Source organism: Hippoglossus stenolepis, chromosome 7, assembly GCF_022539355.2.
Source record: "Hippoglossus stenolepis isolate QCI-W04-F060 chromosome 7, HSTE1.2, whole genome shotgun sequence".
Classification (NCBI taxonomy): domain Eukaryota; kingdom Metazoa; phylum Chordata; class Actinopteri; order Pleuronectiformes; family Pleuronectidae; genus Hippoglossus; species Hippoglossus stenolepis.
Genome location: NC_061489.1, coordinates 20,778,262 through 20,800,902, shown reverse-complemented (window position 1 = coordinate 20,800,902; position 22,641 = coordinate 20,778,262). Strand labels below are relative to the sequence as shown.

The 22,641-nt window shown below is 41.2% G+C and overlaps 2 protein-coding genes across 2 annotated transcripts; both read left to right on the top strand.

The window, feature by feature from the left end:
- Positions 1–849: 849 nt before the first annotated feature.
- Positions 850–12,048, top strand: sfxn5b (sideroflexin 5b). The gene is made up of 14 exons (XM_035161916.2): positions 850–1,005; positions 5,493–5,561; positions 6,309–6,386; positions 6,529–6,555; positions 6,664–6,718; positions 6,814–6,839; positions 7,006–7,059; positions 7,377–7,433; positions 7,703–7,768; positions 8,006–8,096; positions 8,338–8,453; positions 8,658–8,743; positions 9,444–9,561; positions 9,804–12,048. Exons 1-14 carry the CDS (start codon positions 949–951, stop codon positions 9,879–9,881), a joined length of 978 nt encoding a protein of 325 aa, XP_035017807.1. The 5' UTR covers positions 850–948; the 3' UTR covers positions 9,882–12,048.
- Positions 12,049–12,768: 720 nt separating this feature from the next.
- On the top strand, positions 12,769–21,936 carry smyd5 (SMYD family member 5). Its single transcript, XM_035161943.2, has 13 exons — positions 12,769–12,910; positions 13,938–14,046; positions 14,612–14,751; positions 15,308–15,429; positions 15,803–15,872; positions 16,513–16,617; positions 16,857–16,919; positions 17,264–17,334; positions 17,425–17,531; positions 17,748–17,804; positions 17,931–18,025; positions 19,354–19,424; positions 19,937–21,936. The coding sequence occupies exons 1-13, from the start codon at positions 12,818–12,820 to the stop codon at positions 20,085–20,087; spliced, it is 1,254 nt and encodes a 417-aa protein (XP_035017834.1). The 5' UTR covers positions 12,769–12,817; the 3' UTR covers positions 20,088–21,936.
- The last annotated feature ends 705 nt before the right edge of the window (positions 21,937–22,641 follow it).

Genomic DNA, 22,641 nt, shown 5'->3' with positions numbered 1-22,641 from the left:
TTCTGCACAGTCTCAGAAAAACCGGGGTTGTTTACATCTTCCCATCCCCTTACGAGTAAAGATATAAGAATAGAAAAATTGTCAATATGATACTTTTCTTAAAGCAAAAGGAGCAACATCACCTTGGAAGAACTCCATCACAAGTTAAAGTCCTGTGTTCAAAAGTGTACTCAAGTAAAAGTACAAATGGTTGTATGAGCAAAGGATTAAAGCTAATGCTCACTAAGCAGCAGAATGTCAGTGTAATATTATTAAAGATAAAGATTCATTAAACAATATCATGTACTGTATAATAAAAACATATATGCTTACAATGCAACCGGTTAAGGAGAAGTAACTACTGTCAGTTATCAGGTCTATGCATCAAAGGCTATTTGATTTATTCATCATGTTATATCTTAATTTGAAAACGTAAATACTTTATTTGAAAAAAACATTACTTTAAATGTGTATTATTATTGATTATTTTACCAGGCACATCACAAACAAGACCTTCTGTTTGATTAACGTATATAAAACACATTTACTGTTAAACTTAAGTCAATTAAAAAGCATCAGTCTCTTGCTCTCGGGCCACAGTGTGATAATGAAAGTGTCCAGTGAGATAACACATCATGTTTCTATCGCTCCAGGTTCTTTAGAAAGTCACATATGACTAGTGAAGCAGGTCTGATCGTTACACACACACACACACACACACACACACACACACGATGAATTGGGTCTGTTATCTCTCCGCAGATCAATGGGAACACTTATATAATATCCATCACCGTATCGATTGATTGGGATGTGTAGTCATGCGCCTCAACTTTCCCAGCGTCAACCCAAACCGGAGGACTACACTTCCCGGCAGCCCCCGCGGCCTCACTAGTTCCACACTGTAGTTGGGTTCACTTGAGAATCCGCTCATGATTCACTTCATTAATAAATACACTGCTGGGTGTCATGGCGGAGTCCGCAGCGTGTCCCGTGTTCCAGCTCGGGAGATCCCGCTACGATCAGGTGAGTCTTCCCCCTTCATCACGTTTTCTGTTTTTTGGGGGTTTTGGAAGGTTTGTTCATCCTCCTCCTCTTCATCCTCTTCATCCTCCTGCTCACTCTCTGCACAAAGTTCCCTCTGATCCTCGGTTTCATAACAACACCAACTTCCAGCTGCGAGCAGCTCGGACTTTCTTCCACTTTGACAGGAAGCAGAAATAACCGCGCGTCTCATCGCAGGTCTGCTCGTTCCCCCCCCTCGTCTCGGCGCAGCTCCGCGGGTCCGTGCTCAGATCTGCAGCCTCCAGCTCTTTGTCTCCTCGTTCTGCAACTTTATCGCGAATGCATGCGTTTATTTCACTTTTACAGCTGTTGAGAGATTTTCTCACTCAAAATCTCCACGTTTCTCACAAGATTCACGCACGAGTTTCTCCCAGGATCTCGTGCAAATCTCACCCCCAGCACCCCGAGGTGTCGCCCCCCCGGGATGCTGCTCCCTGCAGAGCGACTGCCTCCCCACTTCTGATCCAGATTAATGGCCCGTGCGTCCTTATCTGCAGACGGACACTTACTCCATTTTCCCTCCGCGCAAATGCATTTGCATCGGTCAGCCCTGAAAGATAATGCGACCTTCACGTCAGCTCGGGTGGTACATGAGCTGCGGTGGTCGCTCCTTTGTGCAGACAGACAGCTACAGACAGAGAGACAGATACAGACAGAGAGACACAGACAGAGAGATACAGACAGAGAGACACAGACAGAGAGATACAGACAGACAGACTTGCAGGAAAATGATCTACCTGATACTGTTGCTCAGAGCAAAGTCCACATTCAGTCTGTGTAAATAAGTCACTGTATGTTATTCATCTGTAGTTTGCAGTGTGCAGGAAACATGGAAACACTGAGGAACCTTGAAGTAGTTTATCTTCAATGTGGATTCATCTTCTCGTCTGGGACAGAATTCCATTACTCAACGTGTCAGCTGGCCCCAGGCTGAGTGGCCCCCTGGGGTCAAACAACAACAGCTGAGTTATGCACAGAAAGACTCAATATAACTGATCGATTTGTCGGTTGGCCAATAAAAATCGACTGGTACCAGACTTTCACTGAAGCATTGGTATCAGCATTTCTGTTGCTGAGATGAGAACTTTAATTTTTCAGAATAAACGACGCAGAAAAGATGCGTCTTTACTTTCTACTTCCTGTCCGTGCCGCGATGCATTATGTGCTTTATCGTCTATTTCACACTAAATGTGACCTAAATTTACTAAATTAACATTATGCTGTATTGAAGAAGACTTGAATCTACAAATTAAGACCTTTAACTCATCAGGAAAATGTTTACTGGAGTCATGAATAAAGTGAGAAGTACACTTATTTTTGCTGCCAGTGGAGTCGCCCTCTGCTGGTCATTTGTGAGAATACAGCTGTCAGTCACTTCCTCATTGGCTTCACTTTCTTCCGTGGTCTACGTCCATGTTTATATATAGACTACGCATCTAGCTAACCAGTTGTATATATGTGGTTCTATTTGTGTTTTCTCTTATCGCTATAACCATATATAGTTTTTTTTATAGCATACATTGATCGACAAAATCATTATTGGAAATATTTTAGTCACTAATATCGGCATTGGCCCCTAAAAATCCATATTTGTCCGGCTCTAAAAATAAATGTAAAACAACAACATAAAAACACAAGGAACCTTGAAATGCAGTGTAAATATAAAACAATTACACAGATGGGAGTCTTCCTCCCATGAGGAAGGTGTTGGGGACTTTTCACATTTCTGTGCCCGTGGATGATTTCATTATCGCTGCAGATAATTTATTAACACCCTTTGTCTCGTGTGATTTACCATCGCAAAGTCACTCCGAGATCATTTTCAGGAAGTGAGTAATTCTTTCACGCTTGGTCCCCGGCTCCGTATCATCGATGCACCGCTCACACACAGGAAGTCTTTTCAACACGAGCCCTGTAAAGCTTTTTTTGTTTCTCCATCAGCAGCCGGCTCAGTTCACGTCGGGCTGATAAAGGTGCTGCAATACTTTCAGTTCTTTGCATCAAAGCAGTTCAAATTAGGCCAGTCCTTGAATCAGCATAAATCTTGCTTGGTTTGTGTCTCTCTGTGTGTCTGTGTGTGTGTCTCTCTGTGTGTGTGTCTCTCTGTGTGTGTCTGTGTGTGTTTTCTGCCGCGCTCCATCTCTGCTAGCCTTGTTGTGTACTCTCCAGGGAGCTGAAACTCATGCATAATTAAAGCCGGCTCCTCACATGGATCCTCTCTCCACCCGACTCTTACAAAACAGCACTGCAGCACATGCGGCCTGTCAGAGGAGGAGACGTGTGATGGAGGCGGGAGAGGAACCCAGCGACGCGGCGCAGGAAGACGTGCGCCGTCTTTAGCAGAACCAGAGGTCGTTTCCAGTCATCTCAATCATCTCAAGAGATAATTAAAATAGAGACTCATCCGCTCCACAGTCGTTCCACTGTGTTTTCTGCCCCTTCATAGCTGATAAATGTCTCCGAGGGAATCTGATAGAAGCTGCCATGTTTTCACCCCATCTGTCTTGCCAAAGAGACTCTTGGCATAAACTGCCATTGGGCCTTTTCAGACTGCTGGCACACACTCTTAGTAATTGGCATGCTGGGGTAGACAGCAGAAAACAGAGAGCTCCACCGGCAGCTCTCAGCCTCACTCAGAGGAATGTGTTTGTTCGGTGTAAACTCACATTTAGTCTCAAACTGCAGATTCTGCTCTCACTCTTCAGCTTTATTTTGTTCCCTTGTGCAGTTACGGCAACATTCATCTTTATACTTTTAATTGGTTTATTTTTTTCCTCTAATATTTCATTTCTGAGCATTTAACACTCCAGTTTTCTTATATTGGGATTTGACAGTATCCATTTATTAATTATTTCACAAACATATCAATGTTTTTTTGTGCGAAAGTTCAGTCTTGACCTTCGGGAGCAACGAACCCTGAAGAGGCTCAACTCAAATGTCCTGATACACGTTATTTTAAGCTCTCAGCTTTGGCTCAAGGATTCATTGTGCTGCATGGGAACTTAAACCCAAAGGAATACTCTGTCATTTTGAGAAATCCACTTATTTGCAGGACGGCACTTTCGGCGTGTAATTGGCATCTTCTCCCCGTGTCTGAGTGGCTGAATCCTGCAGTCCAGAGACATGCAGAATGGGGTTAGGTTAATTAGAGACTGTGATTTGACCGTATGTGAGGGTGAGTTGGTTTAGCAACCCGTCCAAAGTGAACCCTGAAAGTCTCTGCGGAGTTGAAACAGTAAATGACAGTGGGCCTGAGCTTTACAGACTCTGGGAGGTGGATTTTCCTTTTGTCGTTGAGGCTCGAGCTATTTAAACTTGTGTCCAGACTTTTGCATCAAGCCAAGTGAGAACCACTGTGACGTGACCCGGTGGTTTGTGAGCTGCTGTTTGTCAAGTGTGATCTTTTGAAACCAGAAGTAACCATATATGGGAAAGCAGGGCTGAAACTGACTGAGGCCACACCCACATACACCTGCGACCTGCACCTATTGGACGGTACCAGCTGTCAATCACACAGTATCCACGCCTCTAAACATACAGTGCCTTCTTTGTCTGTTTGCCTCTAACTGGGACAAGAATGGAGTCACCCTCTGCTGGTCATTTCCGAGAATACAAGTTTCAGGCACTTCCATATTGGATTCACATGGTTTACATGCACTTTTATACCAAGTCTATGCATTAAGCCAATCAGCTGCTGTCCATAGCTACATATGTACCATACACACATTAAAGTGGGATCATCGAATGAAACTCTCTGTAAAAAAAGCTAATTTGGAAAAATAATTTGTCAACACTGACAAGATGGGAACAATACTGACTCTAAGCTCCACTTACTAATGATTCAGTGCTTTCAGCTGCATTTCATGGTCTTCATCCTGTGAACAAGTGAGAGAGCAATAATTAATTGTGCCGCAGGGGAAACTTAATGAATCATAGCTGACAGATGGTGTCCAGGGCCGTGCAGCACATCACTGTGGTCGTGGGGTGGCCGCGGGAACTCGAGTATTTCAACGACCTTCATATTTCATTGTTTTCAAGAATGAGTGTGACTTTGAATGTGTACATTTTAGGACATAAAGAATGAAATGAAACAGGATTTTTGTTTGCAGAATTATTTAAAACAGAATTTAAATCATGTCAGAGGCAGCTGAAATAAAACCGAGCAGTTAAATTAATCAATATAATGAGATTTATTCGTTCTACAGTGTATCTGAAATCCTGGCTGTGGCCGTGTGGATGTGAAACAATGAACTGTAATTGCATGTGATTCTATAAGAACACAGATGACCTCATAGGTTCAGTTTCACAGCGGCTGTGGGACCCAGATAAAACCAGGTTCTGCAGCAGTGAGCAGCAATAAATCAGCTCACAGGACTTGTGGGAGAAATATTCATTAAAGGAGGGAGGGTGGTCTGCTGACACTAAGGGTTTGACTTTGTCTCTTCCAGGGTTCCTTCCTCGGTCGTCTGAGACACGTCGTGGACATCATTGACCCCAGCACCCTGTTTGTGTCCGAGGTAAACTCTCCTGTAAACCTGGGATTATGTTGCTGATGCACATTATGCAACTTAAAATCAATCATTTTAGTAATGTTTTAAGCAAATATTCAAAGAGTTTCCTGATTCCAGCCTCTCATAACTTTCTCTTTCTTGCTTTAATTAGTCTTTTATTTAATATCTTTTGATTTTGACACACTGTTGTGACAAAACTTTGCATTTAAGAAAAAAACATACTGAGCTTGATTTTCAGTGTTTTTTGACATTGTAAAACCCAAACAATTAAATGATAACTTAGCATCAGTATTTGTCAGATTAATAGATATATTGATAATGTAAATAACTGTGAGAACTTTGGCTTCTTATGTTAGAGCAAAAAGTGGTTTGTTGATTAAAAACATTTTATTTCTAAAAGTAATTTTTTATTCCTTCAATGTGTGTTTGTCTTTGTTTTCATACGTCTTACAGTCACGTCATTGATTTATTAATTATTCATGTGAACTGTCTGTGTACATACTGTGCTTTTTATATATGTGTCTATATGTTATTGTTTTGTACCATCAACCTGCAGATGAAGCCTGCCAGGCTTAATCTAGCAAATTTACATGTTGGATGAAAGTATGCTTGTTATTTGAATTACATTGTCCCTTTTAAATAAATAAATATAAAGTTAAATTCCAAAGATGTATTAAAACTACTTTGTAACATTCAAATTTCATACATTCTGAGTATAATAAGTCCCATTTTGTCCTTTTCTGTTGTTCGTAGAAACGACTGAAGGAATGCATGAAACTCCTGGATGACTATAAATGCGGCAGTCTTCCACCTGGAGTGTCCGATCTTCAGGTGACTGTTGCAGTTTGATAAATCTGCTCTTGAAGGAAATTTTGATTTGATACAACTGAAAGGAAAGAAAAGTCTGTGTGATGGAAAAGTGGAAATGTTTAACTGTAGTTTTCCTTTGTTTCTTCCTCTTGGACCCGTGCAGCTTTGGGAGGCCCAGAAGATCAAACAGGTAAGTGACCGACGAGTCGTAAGTGAGCCCAGGTTAACTGCACCCCCATACATTCAAGCCTCTGGGCTCCTGGCAGCATGAGGATGATGCCATGCTCTCTGCACGCAGGCCATCATTCATCCTGACACAGGGGAGAAGATCTTCATGCCATTTCGAATGTCAGGTACGACCTCAGATGAAGATCTTTGCTCAAGTTGTTCAAGTTGCCTCATTGAGTCATGTTTTTTTTACACGGAGAATCATGTCTTCACTGTGCAGGTTATGTACCATTCGGAACACCAATTGTAAGTCCCTCGTGAAAAAACACATCGCACATTTTGATCATGCATTTCATGGAAGTGAACTTGGCTTTGCAGACGTCCATTCTCACGCTCATGTTTTGGGGACAGATGAAATGAGACTGGACTTATTTTCTCCAGAAATAAGCTCTTATTCCCTGGTTTCATCTAGGTCATTGGCCTCCTTCTCCCAAATCAGACTGTGGTGTCTACCATTATATGGCAGGTACTGTAAATAACATACATACTGTAAAACCATTGCTTTCAGCAAATTGTACGTTTATGAAAGTACTGTAAACAGCTTTTTGGCGATTGGCTACAAATCTATCTACCTACCTTCCTTTCTATCTATCTATCTATCTATCTATCTATCTATCTATCTATCTATCTATCTATCTACCTACCTACCTACCTACCTACCTACCTACCTACCTACCTACCTACCTACCTACCTCCATATCAATCTCTCTCTCCATTCTCCTCTGTCATACCTACATTCTTTTAACCCCCATCCCTCCTTATGTCCTTCCTTCTTTCCCACAGTGGCTAAACCAGAGTCACAATGCTTGTGTGAACTACGCCAACCGCAACGCCACAAAGGTAAGAACTACCCCCACCCAGACTGCTAGGAACCTTGGTGTGACACTCGACAGTCAACTCTCCCTGCCCACATTACTGCAACAACACGTTCCTGTAGATACATGCTGCACAACATCAGGAGAATACGTCCCCTTCTCACTCAGAAGGCGGCCTTAGTCTGAGTGTAAACAATGTGTCAAACTATATTTTATGTTAATTTACTTTTGAAGGTCTTCTGCACAATAGCAGTAAAAAGCTGCAACACAGTATTTTCTTTTGTCCCTCTTCAGCCTACACCAACATCCAAGTTTCTTCAAGGCTATGCAGGAGCTGTGACGAGTGCCGTCTCCATTGCAGTGAGTTTTCTTTCATGGTAGAGACATGCTTTATGTTTTTCATCAACATCGATGTATTTATTCTCTTTCTTCAAGCTAAACTAAACCTTTCAATGCAAATTACATAAGTTATTGTTATTGTTTGTTAGTTTTTTAATAATATTTTTAGGAGACATCCCTAATGTCTGAGGTCTTAGATGTTTCTTTTTGTTTATGTACATTAATTTGTTGTATTTAAGTTGATTTTGTATTTTATAGGTGGGGCTGAATGTGCTGATTCAGAAAGCCAATAAGCTGAGTCCTGCCACCAGAATGATCATACAGAGACTTGTCCCATTCCCAGCTGTTGGTAGGTGTTCCCTGTGTGGAATAGTGCACCAATTATAATTTATGTTACTGAAGTTTTATAGGGTTTTACCTCAGTAAACTGTTCAATAACACAACAGTACTTCAAGGTCGCAGTATTACAAGTTTTGTGATGTAGAAGAAATTCCTCTGATCTGTGACGTTATTTATTTATTGTTTCAACATCTGCTCAGATTTTGTGGAGCTGTATTTAAAAACGATATGAATAAATTCTATCTCCTCAGCGAGTGCAAACATCTGTAATGTGGGTCTGATGCGACACAATGAGCTGTCTGAAGGCATCGCTGTGCTGGACAACAATGGGAACGTGGTGGGATCCTCCAAAATCGCTGCGAGACACGTGAGGGGCTTTTTAACATACTCTGTGTACATGATATATGTTTGTCGTCTTGAAAATGTGATGGTGGCTGACAATAGTGAAAGTGCATCATTTCCTTCTCGGCTCCTGTAGTTCAGCTGCCATCTGATCTCAGGAGAAGGAAATCCAACTCGTTGCAGTATTTGAAATGAAGCGTGTGCACAATGTTCTCGTCTTTTCCCCCAGGCGATCACGGAGACAGCCTTCACACGTGTGGTTCTCCCGATGCCGATCTTCGTCCTGCCGCCCATCATCATGTCCTACGTAGAGAGGTTTGTGCAGAAATATATTATTGGCTTTTTTTTAAACTAACTTAGATTGAAATGAATATTTTCTCAATATTCGATCACTTTCCACAATCTTAAATTCCCAAAACCCAATGTAACACATTTGAATGTAATATGAAATACGATAATTTTAAGCTTCAACATTTCCCATCCTGAAACGCTGCTCCTAAGAGAGAGCTTCACTTTCTTATTCTTTTCTGTCAACTGTGTCAGAGAATTTACTTTGATTTGATCTATGCTTATTATCAATTGTGGATCTTGATGATTTTATATCCTATAGAAATGACACAGTAGCCAAATCCAACCAGGACAGAAACTATAATACTGGATTAGTTTACGTTAAATAATAAGTAAATATTTGTGTGTACTCAGAAAAGTGATTTCCTCCAACATTCATTCATTCAGTCGCACATGTAGGAGAATGTAAATTAAAATGTAACAGCGTATATATATCTGTTTTGAGAGTTTCTTTTTCTATTGTGCTATGAAACAAAAGAAGATCTCTGCAGTCTGACTCACAAACCCTCAGTAGGAACTTTCACTCAGACAGAAATATCTCCCGCCCACTAATTGTGTGAAATGGCTCCCCGGAATCTGCCCGTGATGCTTTTCTCCGGATCTAAAAATAACGATCGATCGGCACAGGCTCACGTTTCCTCTTTTATCGCCGTCTTGACTCGTGCAGGCTCCGATTCCTGCAGAGCAACCGCAGACTGTTGCTGCCCATCCACGGCGCCGTGTGCCTGGTTATCTTCGGCCTCTCCCTGCCCGTGGCCATCAGCCTGTTCCCGCAGATGTCTCAGGTACAGTGTGCGCTGTCAGACGACCTTCCTCTGGTGCTCATTCCAAGGCCAGATGGGTTGAGGGGAGCAGCTGGGAAAAATTCTAATTACATATGCATCCCTTCACATGCACAGCCTACATACTTACCTTTTATTCCAGCTGTCTCCTCCCCCGTCTAATTACAAGTCACATTGATTTCAGGGTTTAAAGACAAGAGATTGTGGAGCTAAATCTAGTTTTTTCTTTTTCGCTTTTTCTGCAGATTGAGGTGTCTCGCCTTGAGCCAGAGATTGCCATGGCAACAGATTGCAAGGTGGTGACCTACAACAAGGGTTTATGATGAAGAGGAGAAGAGGAGAAGTGGAGAGGAGAGAAGAGAAGAGAGAAGAGAGGAGAGGAGAGGAGAGGAGAAGAGGAGAAGAGGAGAAGAGGAGAGTTGAAATGAGGGAGAACCCACTGTAGGGTTCCTCCTGTTGTCGGGTTTGGGAACTAAATCTGCTGCAGAATCATAGCAGCAGATCATCGTGTACTAACCCAGGGTTTCTTAACCTTTTTATTCCACGTGATCCTAGTCGTGGTTTCTTCCGAGTTTGAAAATGGGACAATTTTCTTTTTCGTCCTCGCTGTTTTCAACAACATAGAAGCAGCTCTGTATATAGAAATGATTATATATTTACTGTAAAATTACTTTTTAGCATTACTAAAACTATTTTAATATATACTTTAATATAAAATGCAGTTTGAGCCTGCAGCCCTGTCCACTTTGTAGCCGTGGAAGAAAGCTATAAACAGAACACTCACAAAAGTCACTCTGGTTTTGGTCTCCACCACCTCCTCAGAGAAATTCTCTAGCTTTGTACACCAGGTAGTTTTCTATCATTTTCTCCTGAGCAGGCAGAGAGTTTATCACAGACTTTTCTCTCAAAACAACTGCAGCCAAGAACAGATGAATCTGAGCCAAAACAGCAAAGTAGTGCGAGTCGAAAAAGGCCATAAAGCTCCGAACAGCTGAGATGAACAGCACAGACTCTGTTCACGTACAAGTAAACATGTGACCCATTGTTAATATAAGAATATTGATTTTTAGCAGATATGCTGCAAGCAACACGTACATGTACATATCAAAAAAACGTTTGACTGTAATAATCAGGACTGGACTCTGTTCACTCCGGCCTGAAGAGGCTGTGTTGTCAATAGGCAAAGTGTGTGGCAATAAACAGGAGCTCGTCCACAGGTCAGCCACTGAAAGTCAATAAGCTAATGGGTTTGTCTTTATCTCTGAATCAGTGTTTTATAACCTTTCTACAATGTGGTCCATAAAAATGAAAGTATGTCGATGTGTAACCCTTTTTCTCCTGGTGCATATCTTGTGATCAGTTCAGAAATAGACAGATTTTTCTTCTGGTAAACTTGATAGATTTTTTGTTTTGAGTGCAGCAGAGGTAAAATATTCTTAAATTGTATGATCCCTTGCAGGTGTGTTGACTGTCAAGTCATAGAAAAATAGGAACTGATCTGCGGCACCTTACTTTTTGTTTGGTCCATGTCCGATCTGCTGAAGTGGAGCAAGCGTGGGTTAGACTGCAGCCACAAGGGGGCGATCCAGATGTTTTGGTTTCACTTTGACCAATACTGGATGTCCTTGGCTGATAATGATAAGAATTTATTAGCCAACTTTAATATTTACCCACATTAAGTATTTGTCTTTAAGGTCCTTAAAATGTGATACTACTGAATTGAGGCCAAGGCTTGTTTAAGTTGAACAATGTACGGTTATAAAAGAAACAATTTATCTGTGACCATCCTGTATGGAAAATTCTTCTTATTTCTTCTGACTCTCAGGCGTCAAAATACACTGATACATCTGCAATAAGCTGATACAGACGATGTATGTGTTGTATTAGTATGATGGAGATGTGGAGCTTTGAGTTGAAGCTTCCTTCCAAGTAAATATTTCTTAATATGTTGATTGGAGAAACTCACTGTGGTGCTGATTAACTTTGTATGTACAGTATATGCATACACATATATGAATGAGAGAATGAAAAACGAATTGATCCCTATGGAAGGATATTAATGTGAAGCCTCTGTCAGTAGCTCTGTGTGAGGGCATGTGGAGACTGGACTGTAGATGTACATTAATATAAGTGACTTTATATATAATGTTGCATATTTTAACCCGAATAATGTGACACAACATTCAGCTCCTCACTGTCTTTACAATGTTTTTCTCTCAGTAGCCAAATACTGTATATGCACTTGTATGAGGGCATTTGACTCCACGACTCGTTAAACCTCTGCTGTATTCCTACTGAATGACTTCTTTTGTATTTTAAAAGTATAACCTACAGTATATATTATACTCCTGATGAACTAGTATTTTTAATTCTTTGTATAGTAGTTTTGCTGCTACTACAAGTTTATTAAATGTTTGCTAGTCAAACAATGTGAAACTCTTATCAATAATATTTAAAAAGTATATAATAAATACTCTTTCTCTCCATTCACCTTCTTTTGTGAGGACTTTGTTTCTTGAGTTGTTAGATGTTTTTCTTCTGCACCATATTATTTAGTGTTTCTATAATTTGCATTAGTTTGTATTTACATTTTAAACTGGTGCTCAGTTAGTTGTCACATCTTTTTCATTACATAAAAAGACGTTTATGTGTTTTTACCTTGGAATAATGTCTCTGAGGTTCAGAAAATTGTAACTTGGATTTTTACTATTTTCTTAACTTTCATTGATAGCACAATTTAAGATGAGACAAGACAAGATAAAATAAAATAAGACAATATATTGATTTATTAGTCTCAATTTGGGGACATTTGCTGTATTACAGCAAAGGGAAAGTAGAAAAAAGAAACATCAGTATAAAAGTAAAAGATAATTTAACATGCCACAAATATATAAACATAATAATATATACAAATATAAATAAAATACATTTAGATATATAGATATATACAGTGTAAACAGGATTGCCTATATAGTATTTAGTTAATCAAGGTAAAAGACATATTGTTATTTGCAGCCTCATAGTGTTTTTAGCTGCAGGCTGTGACCAGTGAAGGGAAACAGGTTTATTAGTTAGTGTGAATGTGATTAGAACTGATGAATCCACTGTTTTATTTATTTGATTCATATTATTTTCTCCTGTTTACTTGATTTGATGTGTAATGTTGAGGCTCCTGCAGCTCTGACCAGCAGAGGTCGCTGTTGGCGCTGCGTCTCTCCGCAGCAGGTTGAGGGTTGAAAGGTGAAAGGTCGTCTCCAACATGGCGGCTCCCGTGGATGACATGTTTTCTCTGTGCGTGGACCCCGGTAAAGCAGCCGGCAGCGTGGAGGTCCGGTTTATAGACAATGTGAAGGTAAGAGCGGCCGCGTCATGTCTCGATGAACCGGTTTGAACGAACCGGAGGCTGAGAGAGCGGCGGTAGCGGCGCAGCTGCGGCCGCATGTGGGCTCCCTGCGGCGGGCAGCTGCAGAGCAGACACCGCTGGGTTCAGAAAGAACCAGATCAACTTTATTATAAATGATTTGATCTGCTGACACAAGCAGAGAATAATGATCCAACTGTCACTGATCCAAACTACAAGAAACCGTCTCATCTGTTTCTGTCGTTCTGAGAAAACTGCAGCCACGTGTTCATAACAAGTATTCAATCGTATTATAAAATATATTTACTGATAGAATATGAAGGACCACAAGTGTCCCAGCAATGTTGATAAGGAATAACTTATCATTTCATATTAAATTGATTAATGTATCTTTAAACTAGGAGCTCAGGGCTGGGTGATAAAATAATCATAATTATTGCAATATAACTGTCATCAATAGGAAAATAATACATTTAAATGTATATATATATATTATGGTTATACATCGTGCAATCATGGTAATGAGATATATTGTATAACAGGTTTTAATATTCTGCCTCAGATCTGTCAAATATCTTGAGTTTAAGAATCAGTCTTTAAACTTGAATGAAATAATGTTTATAGATGAAAAACGTTATCCTGGTAATATTCATTTCAGGCCTCGATGCACTTCTTCACTGTGTAATGTTGTTTTTATAAACACCACTTTAATAAGAACAACTTAATGATGGACTAATATTACATTTGTAAATTATTTCAGTAATTTATTTTTATTGCCCATTAAAATGTCAATAAACGAATACAGTTTTAGTGTATAACTAATACATTTATAAACAAATTCATTTATGCTTATTGTTATTGTATTAAATCAATAAAATGCTTAAATACTTTCAAGTGCTTCAGTCAAGGGGAATCAGAAATCAACATTGAAATGTCAAAGCAGAAGCTGCCGTGTTTGAGGACTCGATGCTTCACGTATCCTGATCTACATCGATAATGACTTTTCTCCATGTTTCAGGGCAAAGGTCTGTTTGCTAGAAGGAGCATCAAGAAGGGAGACAGCATTTTCATTGAGCGGCCCCTCGTCTCTAGTCAGTTCCTGTGGAATTCTTTGTACAAATATAAAGGTGAGTGAAGCTAACGATAACAGAAGAAATTCAAATCAGATGTTCACATGTTTCACACAATTAGAGAACAGACATTTGAGCTGCATCTCACACCGATAATAATTATAAATCTAGTTTATTAGGTAGAGCTCACTGGAAGTAATGAAGTCTCATAACCTTCTTCAAATCTTCAGTTTGTGTTGAAACGGTTTCAGAGAGACTTCACTTCAACTGTGTAATAACTTAAAAAGATGTAGTTTGAGGTGTTGAACTGTTATATTATACACATCATTGTTTCTGTTATTCACACAAACCCCATGGATGTAAAAGAGGTGGATAGAATAGACACCTCAAAGTATTTTTGGTTGAGTTGTTTTTATGTCGTCGTTTTAGCTCAGATGTTCTCGATGTTGAAACAGGAATAAGAACAATGACCTTTCAGACTCTGCTGGGAGAGGTTGTTACAGACAAACAGAAACTAGAGCTCTGTGTTGTTACTTGGTTGTAGAACATGAACTTTACACATTCTGTATAAATCCGGGTTTTAGTTTTCTGCTCGTCACTGTCACTCTGTGTCCTCCTCCAGCCTGTGAGTTCTGCCTACGTGCTCTGGAGACGGCGGAGGACAATGCGAGGAGACTCAGCGGAATCCCCGGGCTGAACCTTCCTCACCCTGAGCTGTGCCGGGTCCGACCAGAGCTGCACCAGACCTGCCCCCAGTGCCAGGTCTGAATTTCCCACTGCTGTTGAAGAACTAACCTTTTTTTTTTGTCCGATCAATATTTAGCGAAACAAGAAAGCTATTGATTTTGAACGAGTTGTGGTTCGGGACAGAACCACCTCAGTGTCGGCGCTAGAGAACTTGACCACCTCTTCCAGGCTGGTGGTGTTCCTGTGGATCAATAAGTCACTCCACACTTTTTCATTCACCCGAGTGACAAACTGAGTAAACTGTTTTATCCTTGGGGTTTTCTTTGCATTTGCAGTATCACACACATGCAGACATGCTGTGTTTTAACTGCAAAAGGTGACTGTAATTTAAATTTATTAAGTTCATCAGGATAGTATTCAAACCCCTTCACCCTTTTTTCACTTTTTGTTATGTTACAGCCTTATGTTTAATAATTAAAACAACATTTTCTCTCATTACTCCACACTCAGTTCCACACAATGATGAGGAAAAGACAGATTTTTAGATTCCACCCATCACACATTAGATGTTTCTGAGTGATGAAGACCTGTGGTTTTCAGTTGTTCAGTGTGAATTTGTCGCCCTCTGCAGGTGATGTATTGTAGCAGCGAGTGTCGACAAGCTGCAGCAGGTCAGTACCATCGAGTTCTGTGTCTGGGTTCGTCCCAGGAGGATCCAGATCATCCACTCAACAAGCTGAAAGACGCCTGGAGGTGAGGGGGCACTGACACACACTCAGTGACCACTTTATTAGGTACAACTGTAGAATATACAAAACAACAGCTCTGCCATAACGTCCACCTCATTATAATGTTTATAATGTTAAGTTTTTTGTTGTGATTTGATTCCCATTCTAAGTTTGTTACCTAGTTCATAGTTAGAAGTGTTGTACTAGAACAAATTATACTCAGAAGTGTTTCCATTTTTTGTCCTCCCTATTTACATATGTGTGGGATGAGAGATTGCAAAGATGCATCAAACAAATTGGCCACTGAAAGTGTTTTTGACTGAAAACCCATGTGAGTTCCCTGGTTTCTTCTTAAAATGTCCATATGCCTCTAAAAAGATGACGTGTCTCCTCCTCAGGAGTTTGCATTATCCTCCAGAGACCTCCAGCATCATGCTCATGGCCAGAATGGTTGCTCTCGTCAAACAGGTGAGTCTCAGATCACTATTAACATTATCTGGTATGAATTATTCAGGGTTGCCTTGCAGATATCCAAACAAATTAAAAAAGGCAAATATTAAAAAAACAATACCTTAATGCATGAAATTGCCCAATCCCCATTTTTTATTTTTAAGTTTATGGTAAAGCTTTATCGGGAATATTACTAATATTTATTTTTTAAACAGCTTGTCACCTGGCTGACAGTAAACAAATTATAATGTGATGCACTGCGAGTTTAAATGAACAGAAACTAAATATATACCATGGAAGTTAAGATGAGGTCATTTTCACATTCGTGGAAGTTGTGATTCTCACTGTAAATGAGTGTTAACATTAAAAAGAGCAGAATGGAACCAAGGAAAATGTTTAAAAAAGTGATTCCTGGATCAGAATCTGCACCAAAATGTAATTTATTCCCCCCTGACCCATATCGCATCCTTCCAACAAATTTTGTGGTAATTCGTCCTTTAATATTTGCATTTTCTGCTTATAAAAATCAGTCATACCTAGATTAAGATTTCCCAGATCTCATTTGATTATTAGCCATAGTAAAGCACTCAGAATACTGTCATCAGTATTGTAGTATCCCCACGGTGACAGAGTATTTGTATTGGTTGTGTTTGTGCAGGATAAAGACAAAGCACACTGGCAGAAGCTGTTCTCTCACTTCTGTAGCCGGACAGCGAACGAGGAGGAGGAGATCGCCCATAAGCTCCTGGGAGAAAAGTTCAGAGTGAGTCACCGTCACCTTATTTCTGCAAAATGTTTTACGTCCGGCTCCTTCAGAGAACAGAGAGAAAAGCATCGTCCTCTTATGGAAACTGGAATAAAGAACGTGTCACTAAGCAAAAGGTTCCACAGAGGAACTGTCCCCTGACGCAGTTCGATTCCCTCTGAGGCCACTGATGCTCGTGATGTACGTTTGCTCTCATGTAAAATGTAATATTTGTTTATTTCACATTGTTTCTTTAGGGACAGTTGGCCTCGTTACACGGCTTTTTCAGAGCAGCACTTTACGATGAGCATCTCAGTCGGGTGAGTACGTCTCAAATGGTGCCAACACACGTGTTTTCTTTAATTTTCATTTATTCTTTCACCAAACACAATATTCACCTTGGCTTCAGAAAAATATTGATGTGATGTTTTTCATTATTTTCATCTAATAGAAACTATTCATTGCAGATTAATTATCTACTTGTTTTCTAATTTAGTTGTAAAATTCCTAGTAGAGTGTAAATGATCAACCGTTTATATGGATCAAAAAGCTTAGGAAATGCTGTTTAAATATTTTGGTTGTAGTGTAATCCTCAGTACAAAAGGGTTAAAAAAGATGAGGAATTGTCCCAGCATGCATCAGTAAGGGTGTGATGATGTTGCAGTGGTTTGCTCCTGAGGGTTTCCGCTCTCTGTTCGCTCTGGTGGGGACTAACGGACAAGGCATCGGCACCAGGTAAACGCTCGTCTCTCCTGCTCCTCACTTCAACTCATTCACTTCACGTTCAATGTCTCATGAATTTGTTCTCGTCTGTTCGATTTCCAGCTCCCTGAGTCAGTGGGTTCATGGCTGCGATGCACTGGAGCTTCCTGCCCAGCAGAGGGAGCAGTTGGACTCCTTTATCGACCAGCTGTACAAGGACATTGAGAAAGGTCACAGTTTTATCTCAGTCTTGCAGTATTTCATTTATTTTTGAGTAAATTATTGTTGTCTGAACCGAGCAGAATTGTAATGCTCGTATTATATGACTGTTTATTATGGTCTGTGTGTTGCAGTTGTGACCCAATGACTTTGCTGTGGTTGTTACACAAAGTGTGTGTGTGGATCCCAATGAGAGGTCAGGAATGTGTCTTTTTGTCTCTGTGTAGAAACGGGAGACTTTCTGAACTGTGAGGGCTCCGGACTCTTTCTGCTCCAGAGCTCATGTAAGTGCAGATGACGATTTGAAGCGCTCAGTGTTACGATCACTGTCACTTCAGAGATGTTGTTCTGGTCAAGAGCTCGTCTGACGTCTTCATCCCCCCCCTGTGTTGCCTTTTTGACCTCTGCAGGTAACCACAGCTGCTCGCCCAACGCCGAGGCGTCCTTCCCCGACAACAATTTCCTGCTTCACCTCCGTGCCCTCGGGGACATCCACCCAGGAGAGGTCAGCTGACACCACTGGTTTCTGGGTGATAAATTCTGGCCTGGGATAGACGGGACAGAACATCCCTCCCTAGCTCTGTGCGCGCCGTTGTCAGACAGTATTAGACGGCAGAGACTTTGAGGATTGGAGTGGGTTTGTCAAGCTGTCAGAAAGATTGAGAAGCCTTGCATCTGCGCGGCACAGTAACGTCAGGGCAGCCGCGCCGCGCTCGCCGCAAAGCTCCAGCTTGAATGCTGAGAAAGACAGAAACGCTTTGTGTAACATTTCTCCAGGAGAGTGAGGGAGAGTGAGGGAGAGTGAGGGAGAGTGAGGGAGAGAGGGAGAGAGAGAGCGAGTGAGAGAGAGAGAGAGAGAGAGAGAGAGGGACAGAGCTACTTTGAAAAATACCAGTATTGTGTTTGTTGGATTTTTAGACTGAGTTACTTCATTCTGGCCTTTGGTTTGTTTGTTTTTCAGCAAGATTATACCAAAACTACTGGATGTATTTCCACAAAACTTGGTGGAAGGATGGGACGTGGGCTGAGAAAGAACCCTGTAAAATACCTTTAATGTTGCAAGAGGGCGGTTTTTGACATTTTCAGATTTTCCAGGGAATAAGTCATGGATCTTGCTGAAGAAAAAAAAAAAGCCATATTTAGGGAACTGATATCTACGAGTGTGCAATTTGATGCAGCATCATTTAATTTGAGGTGACTGTTGGGCCTTGGCTGAGGTGTGTGCTCGACCGAGTGCCATTTTAGTTACCTCCGCAAAAGAGGTTATGTTTTCGTCTGCGAGTTTGTTAGATTAAGCGAAAACTACTCAAGCGATTTGCATGTCATTTTGTTTAGGGGTGAGACCGGATCCAAGGAAGAACCCATACAAATGTTTTGTGTGGATCTGGATCAAGGTCTGGATCCAGGACATTTTCTTTTTCTAAACATAGCGAGATAGAGCATTTATCTACATTTTTATAGAGTAATTTAAGGATCTTGATGAAAAAAAATCTGACGTGTTAAGGAGATATTTATGAGTGTGTGCAGATCCAAATAATAATTCAGATTTAATGAATTTAAAGGTGATTTCAGAAGTGGACTGTTAGCAGAGGTATGAGCTCTAGTGTCGTTCCAGATCAAGATGCTGCAAAGTTGCCGAAATTTGTCGTTGTGAAATTCGCACAAATACTTTGGAGACAGTGTAGGAGCTCAGCTGAAAGGGGAGGAGGGGTCTGGAAGTTGTACACGTTCAAATTCTCTTTCTCTCGTCTATTTTTCTAAATCCTATCGACTTGCAGCTTTAATGTCGAGCTTCTCCAGCCAGTTCAACCGTTTGTTTTCTCCAATCTTCAGGAGATCTGCATCAGTTACTTGGACTGCTGTCAGCGGGACCGAAGCCGCCACAGCAGACACAAAACCCTAAGGTAAACATTTGTACTCTCTCGGATGAATCACCGGAATGGGGCTCACACTGTTGCAAATTCCATGTGGATCAATAAAAAAGCCCCCGGGCGTTAATGGGCGGTCTTGTGGCCGCGATGCGTGGGGGTCTGATGGCTGCCCCTCCGCTCACGCTCCTCATTGATCAACATGATGTCATTTCATATTTGAGTTACCCCCCACTGCTCCGGGCGGGTTTGTTTAGCGAGTCTCTCTGGGATGCATAAAGTTTCTTTACTGCATCCTGTGATAATTCTCAGCCTGCCACTGGGAGAAGTGGGCACCTCCCTGTGTCCCCCCCCATCTTCTTCCAGCTGGATGTATTAATTGCACCACAAGTGTTAATTACAGTGTTAAACATTCATTTGCTCCGGTGCACAGCGGCTGCTGAACGGCACCAGACTTTCTCAACAGCAGAGTGTAAAAATGCCTCTTGATTAATTCGGCTCTTGTTAGAGGTGCAACAATGTGACCGGTGGGACATTTCTCTTCCCAGGGAGAACTACCTGTTCGTCTGCTCGTGTCCAAAGTGCGTCTCCCAGATGGACGAGCTGGACGTGACATCAGAGGAGGAAGAGGAAGAAGAAGGCGAGGCAGAAGGTGAAACAGAGGGGGACGAGATAGAGGATGAGATGACAGATGTCTGATGAAAGACTTGCCCATATTGTTCTCAGCCGCTCCTGCCACCACGCTAAGCAGCCACGAAGCCCCGGAAGAATAAAGACCAGTTCAAACCATGATCTGCATTTCAACAGAACTGCTCGAGCTTCCTGTTATCAACACATTTCAGTCACTTTGTTTAGTTTCTGAGGGCAGCAACACAACGGTACATGTAAGTGTGTGTCAGTGTTGGGATTCCCGCCCTGCTTAAACACACTGGGGTTTTAAATACTGCAGAGGTCATGAGATGCAGACTTTCAAGTTTCAGGGTTTTTGAAGTTCACATCCACTTTGGGTTAATAGTATCAGATTATATGTGTAAAAGGAAGACAAAAATCTCAGATTCCACTGGCTATTGTCTGAATAGCCAGTGGAAGAATTCGCCTCTTGGGGCGATGGCCAATATTTTGTTTCTTCCGGTGAAGACAGCGGGGCCGAGACTCCGTCTTCTATTCGCCGTACACTGTTTACAGTCCTATTATTTTTCTTATATCACACGAATCAAATGTTTCCCCACAAACTGTTATTTTGTTTAGGTCAATACAGCATTTTGGCTCATAACCCCTAACCTTAAAGCTAATTAAAAAGCCAACAGCTGACTCATCTCTTGCTCTCCACACGGACTGTTGACCTGTGGGAGACCAAAGCCTGCTCAAGCATCACTGGTCAAACTAGAAGGAAACCAGAAGGATTCCTGCCCTAAGATTTTGACCCTCACCTTCAGATTCTGCATCTTCACAATCTGCTTATAGACACATCACATATCCCCCCAGATCCATTTGCATTAGTAGATGCATGAATGGGATGAACCTACAACAAATCCCAGCAACTAGACGTGCGACGTAGCATATCAACTAATGCAAGTACAAAAATAATACTGTCCAGTTTGTGGGAGGCATGTAAATCAGTCTGAACGGGAGGAGGGAGGAGGGGGGGGAGTGGAACCCATCTGTGAGAGCAAATAAACGAGATAAACGATCGGTCTGGTTTCCAGGTTGTGGAACTGCAGTGGTGTGTTAACATGAGTCTGTCACATCGAACGACCCGTTATATTACAGCCACTCATGGTTAGTAAATACGATGGAGATTTAGAGCAGCTTTAAAGTTTAAAGTCACCACCCCCCCACCCCCACATATGTTATTGTGTCATTTGAAATCCAGCGTGCAGGAGAACAGAACCCGACTCCCTGCCTCCCCCATGTCTGACGTCCAGCTCCACTCAACACACCTCAGAAGAACGGCGATCATTTCCTGTTCCTGAGAACTCGTAAACAAAGCCACAAAGAGAATTTGGTTCTCAGGTGTTTTGTCTTTTGCTCAACTTGTAATAAGTTTCCTAGCAGACTATGCACATTGTTCTGAGGAGGCTTTTAATTTATATTCCGATGTAATTACAGTCCTGTCACATGAGTTATCCAGCCACTAAAATATACTTTGATTTTCATTCCATGATCTATGGAGGCGAAGTAAAACCTTACTTGATGCATTATGGAGACCTTGAGTGGAAAATTGCTTTGTCAGTAACTGTTTGCCCTTTGTTGAGAACTGTATTTCAAGCCGCGGTTCCACGCGGGTGAAACTGCTGCTGCCGCCCGCACATGAATCAATATCACAAAAATGACTGTAATCACAAATCCCAGTGTTTTCAGTTACTCCGCAAAGATTGGAAATATCGAAAGAGCAATCCCAATTCCTCTCACTCTGCATTCCGCTCGATGGCAAAAGGGGCGGCGTGGCATTGTAAGTCACACAAGTATAATTTAAATATTATAACAGCAGCAAACAGAAGCCTTGCAGTTGTCGTTTTTACTACTCTGGCATAAACCATTGAAATTGGATGTCTGTTGAGTCGTTTATCTGGTTTACACACCTCCTGCCTTTTCCACACAAGATTGTACTGGTTAAATATTTGCTCAGTCCGTTCAGTCTTAGTCAAATTGTCTTCCTGAACGGTGGTTTGAGTCTTAACTAATCATTCCTTTTCTTTGGTAGTTTTTAGTTTTTTGCTTCACTAAAGAGATTGTTTTGTCTATTGTTTGTTTGTTTGTTTGTTTGTTTGTTTGTTAGTTAGTTAGCAGGATGATGCAAAGGCTACTCAACCAATTTCCATGTAATGTTGTGGAAATTACGAAGAAGGTGGGACAAGGAAGAACCCATTCAATTTTAGTGTGGATCCAGATTGGGGGCGAATCCAGAAATTTCCAAAAAAGGCGTGATTTTCAACATTTTTGTTGATTTCTTATATTTGTGATATTTTTGCCACATTGCACACACTCAATATCAGTCCCCTTTTATAAGCTTAATTCTTTTCATCAAGATCCATGAATTCTTCTCTGAGAAATCAACAAAAATGTTGAAAAAACGCTCTCTCTCTCTCGCGCAGCGGTAAAGAAAGTGTGGAAAAAAGCCTGGATCGGCCCCTGATCAGGATCAAAGGTTCTTCCTCCTCTTTGATGCTTCACTCTTCCACTAAATTGTATGGAGAATGGTTGAGTAGTTTTTGCTTAATCCTGCTAAAAAACAAATGGAGAAGAAAACATC

What these genes read in the sequence shown, in the direction of transcription:
- sfxn5b (XM_035161916.2), top strand. Translation starts at nt 949, where the DNA reads ATGGCGGAGTCCGCAGCGTGTCCCGTGTTCCAGCTCGGGAGATCCCGC. An exon ending in TACCATTCGGAACACCAATT is followed by an intron (nt 6,840 to 7,005) that starts GTAAGTCCCTCG and finishes GGTTTCATCTAG; the next exon opens with GTCATTGGCCTCCTTCTCCC. An exon ending in TGTCTACCATTATATGGCAG is followed by an intron (nt 7,060 to 7,376) that starts GTACTGTAAATA and finishes TCTTTCCCACAG; the next exon opens with TGGCTAAACCAGAGTCACAA.
- smyd5 (XM_035161943.2), top strand. Translation starts at nt 12,818, where the DNA reads ATGGCGGCTCCCGTGGATGACATGTTTTCTCTGTGCGTGGACCCCGGT. An exon ending in ACGATGAGCATCTCAGTCGG is followed by an intron (nt 16,920 to 17,263) that starts GTGAGTACGTCT and finishes ATGATGTTGCAG; the next exon opens with TGGTTTGCTCCTGAGGGTTT. An exon ending in AGCAGACACAAAACCCTAAG is followed by an intron (nt 19,425 to 19,936) that starts GTAAACATTTGT and finishes TTCTCTTCCCAG; the next exon opens with GGAGAACTACCTGTTCGTCT.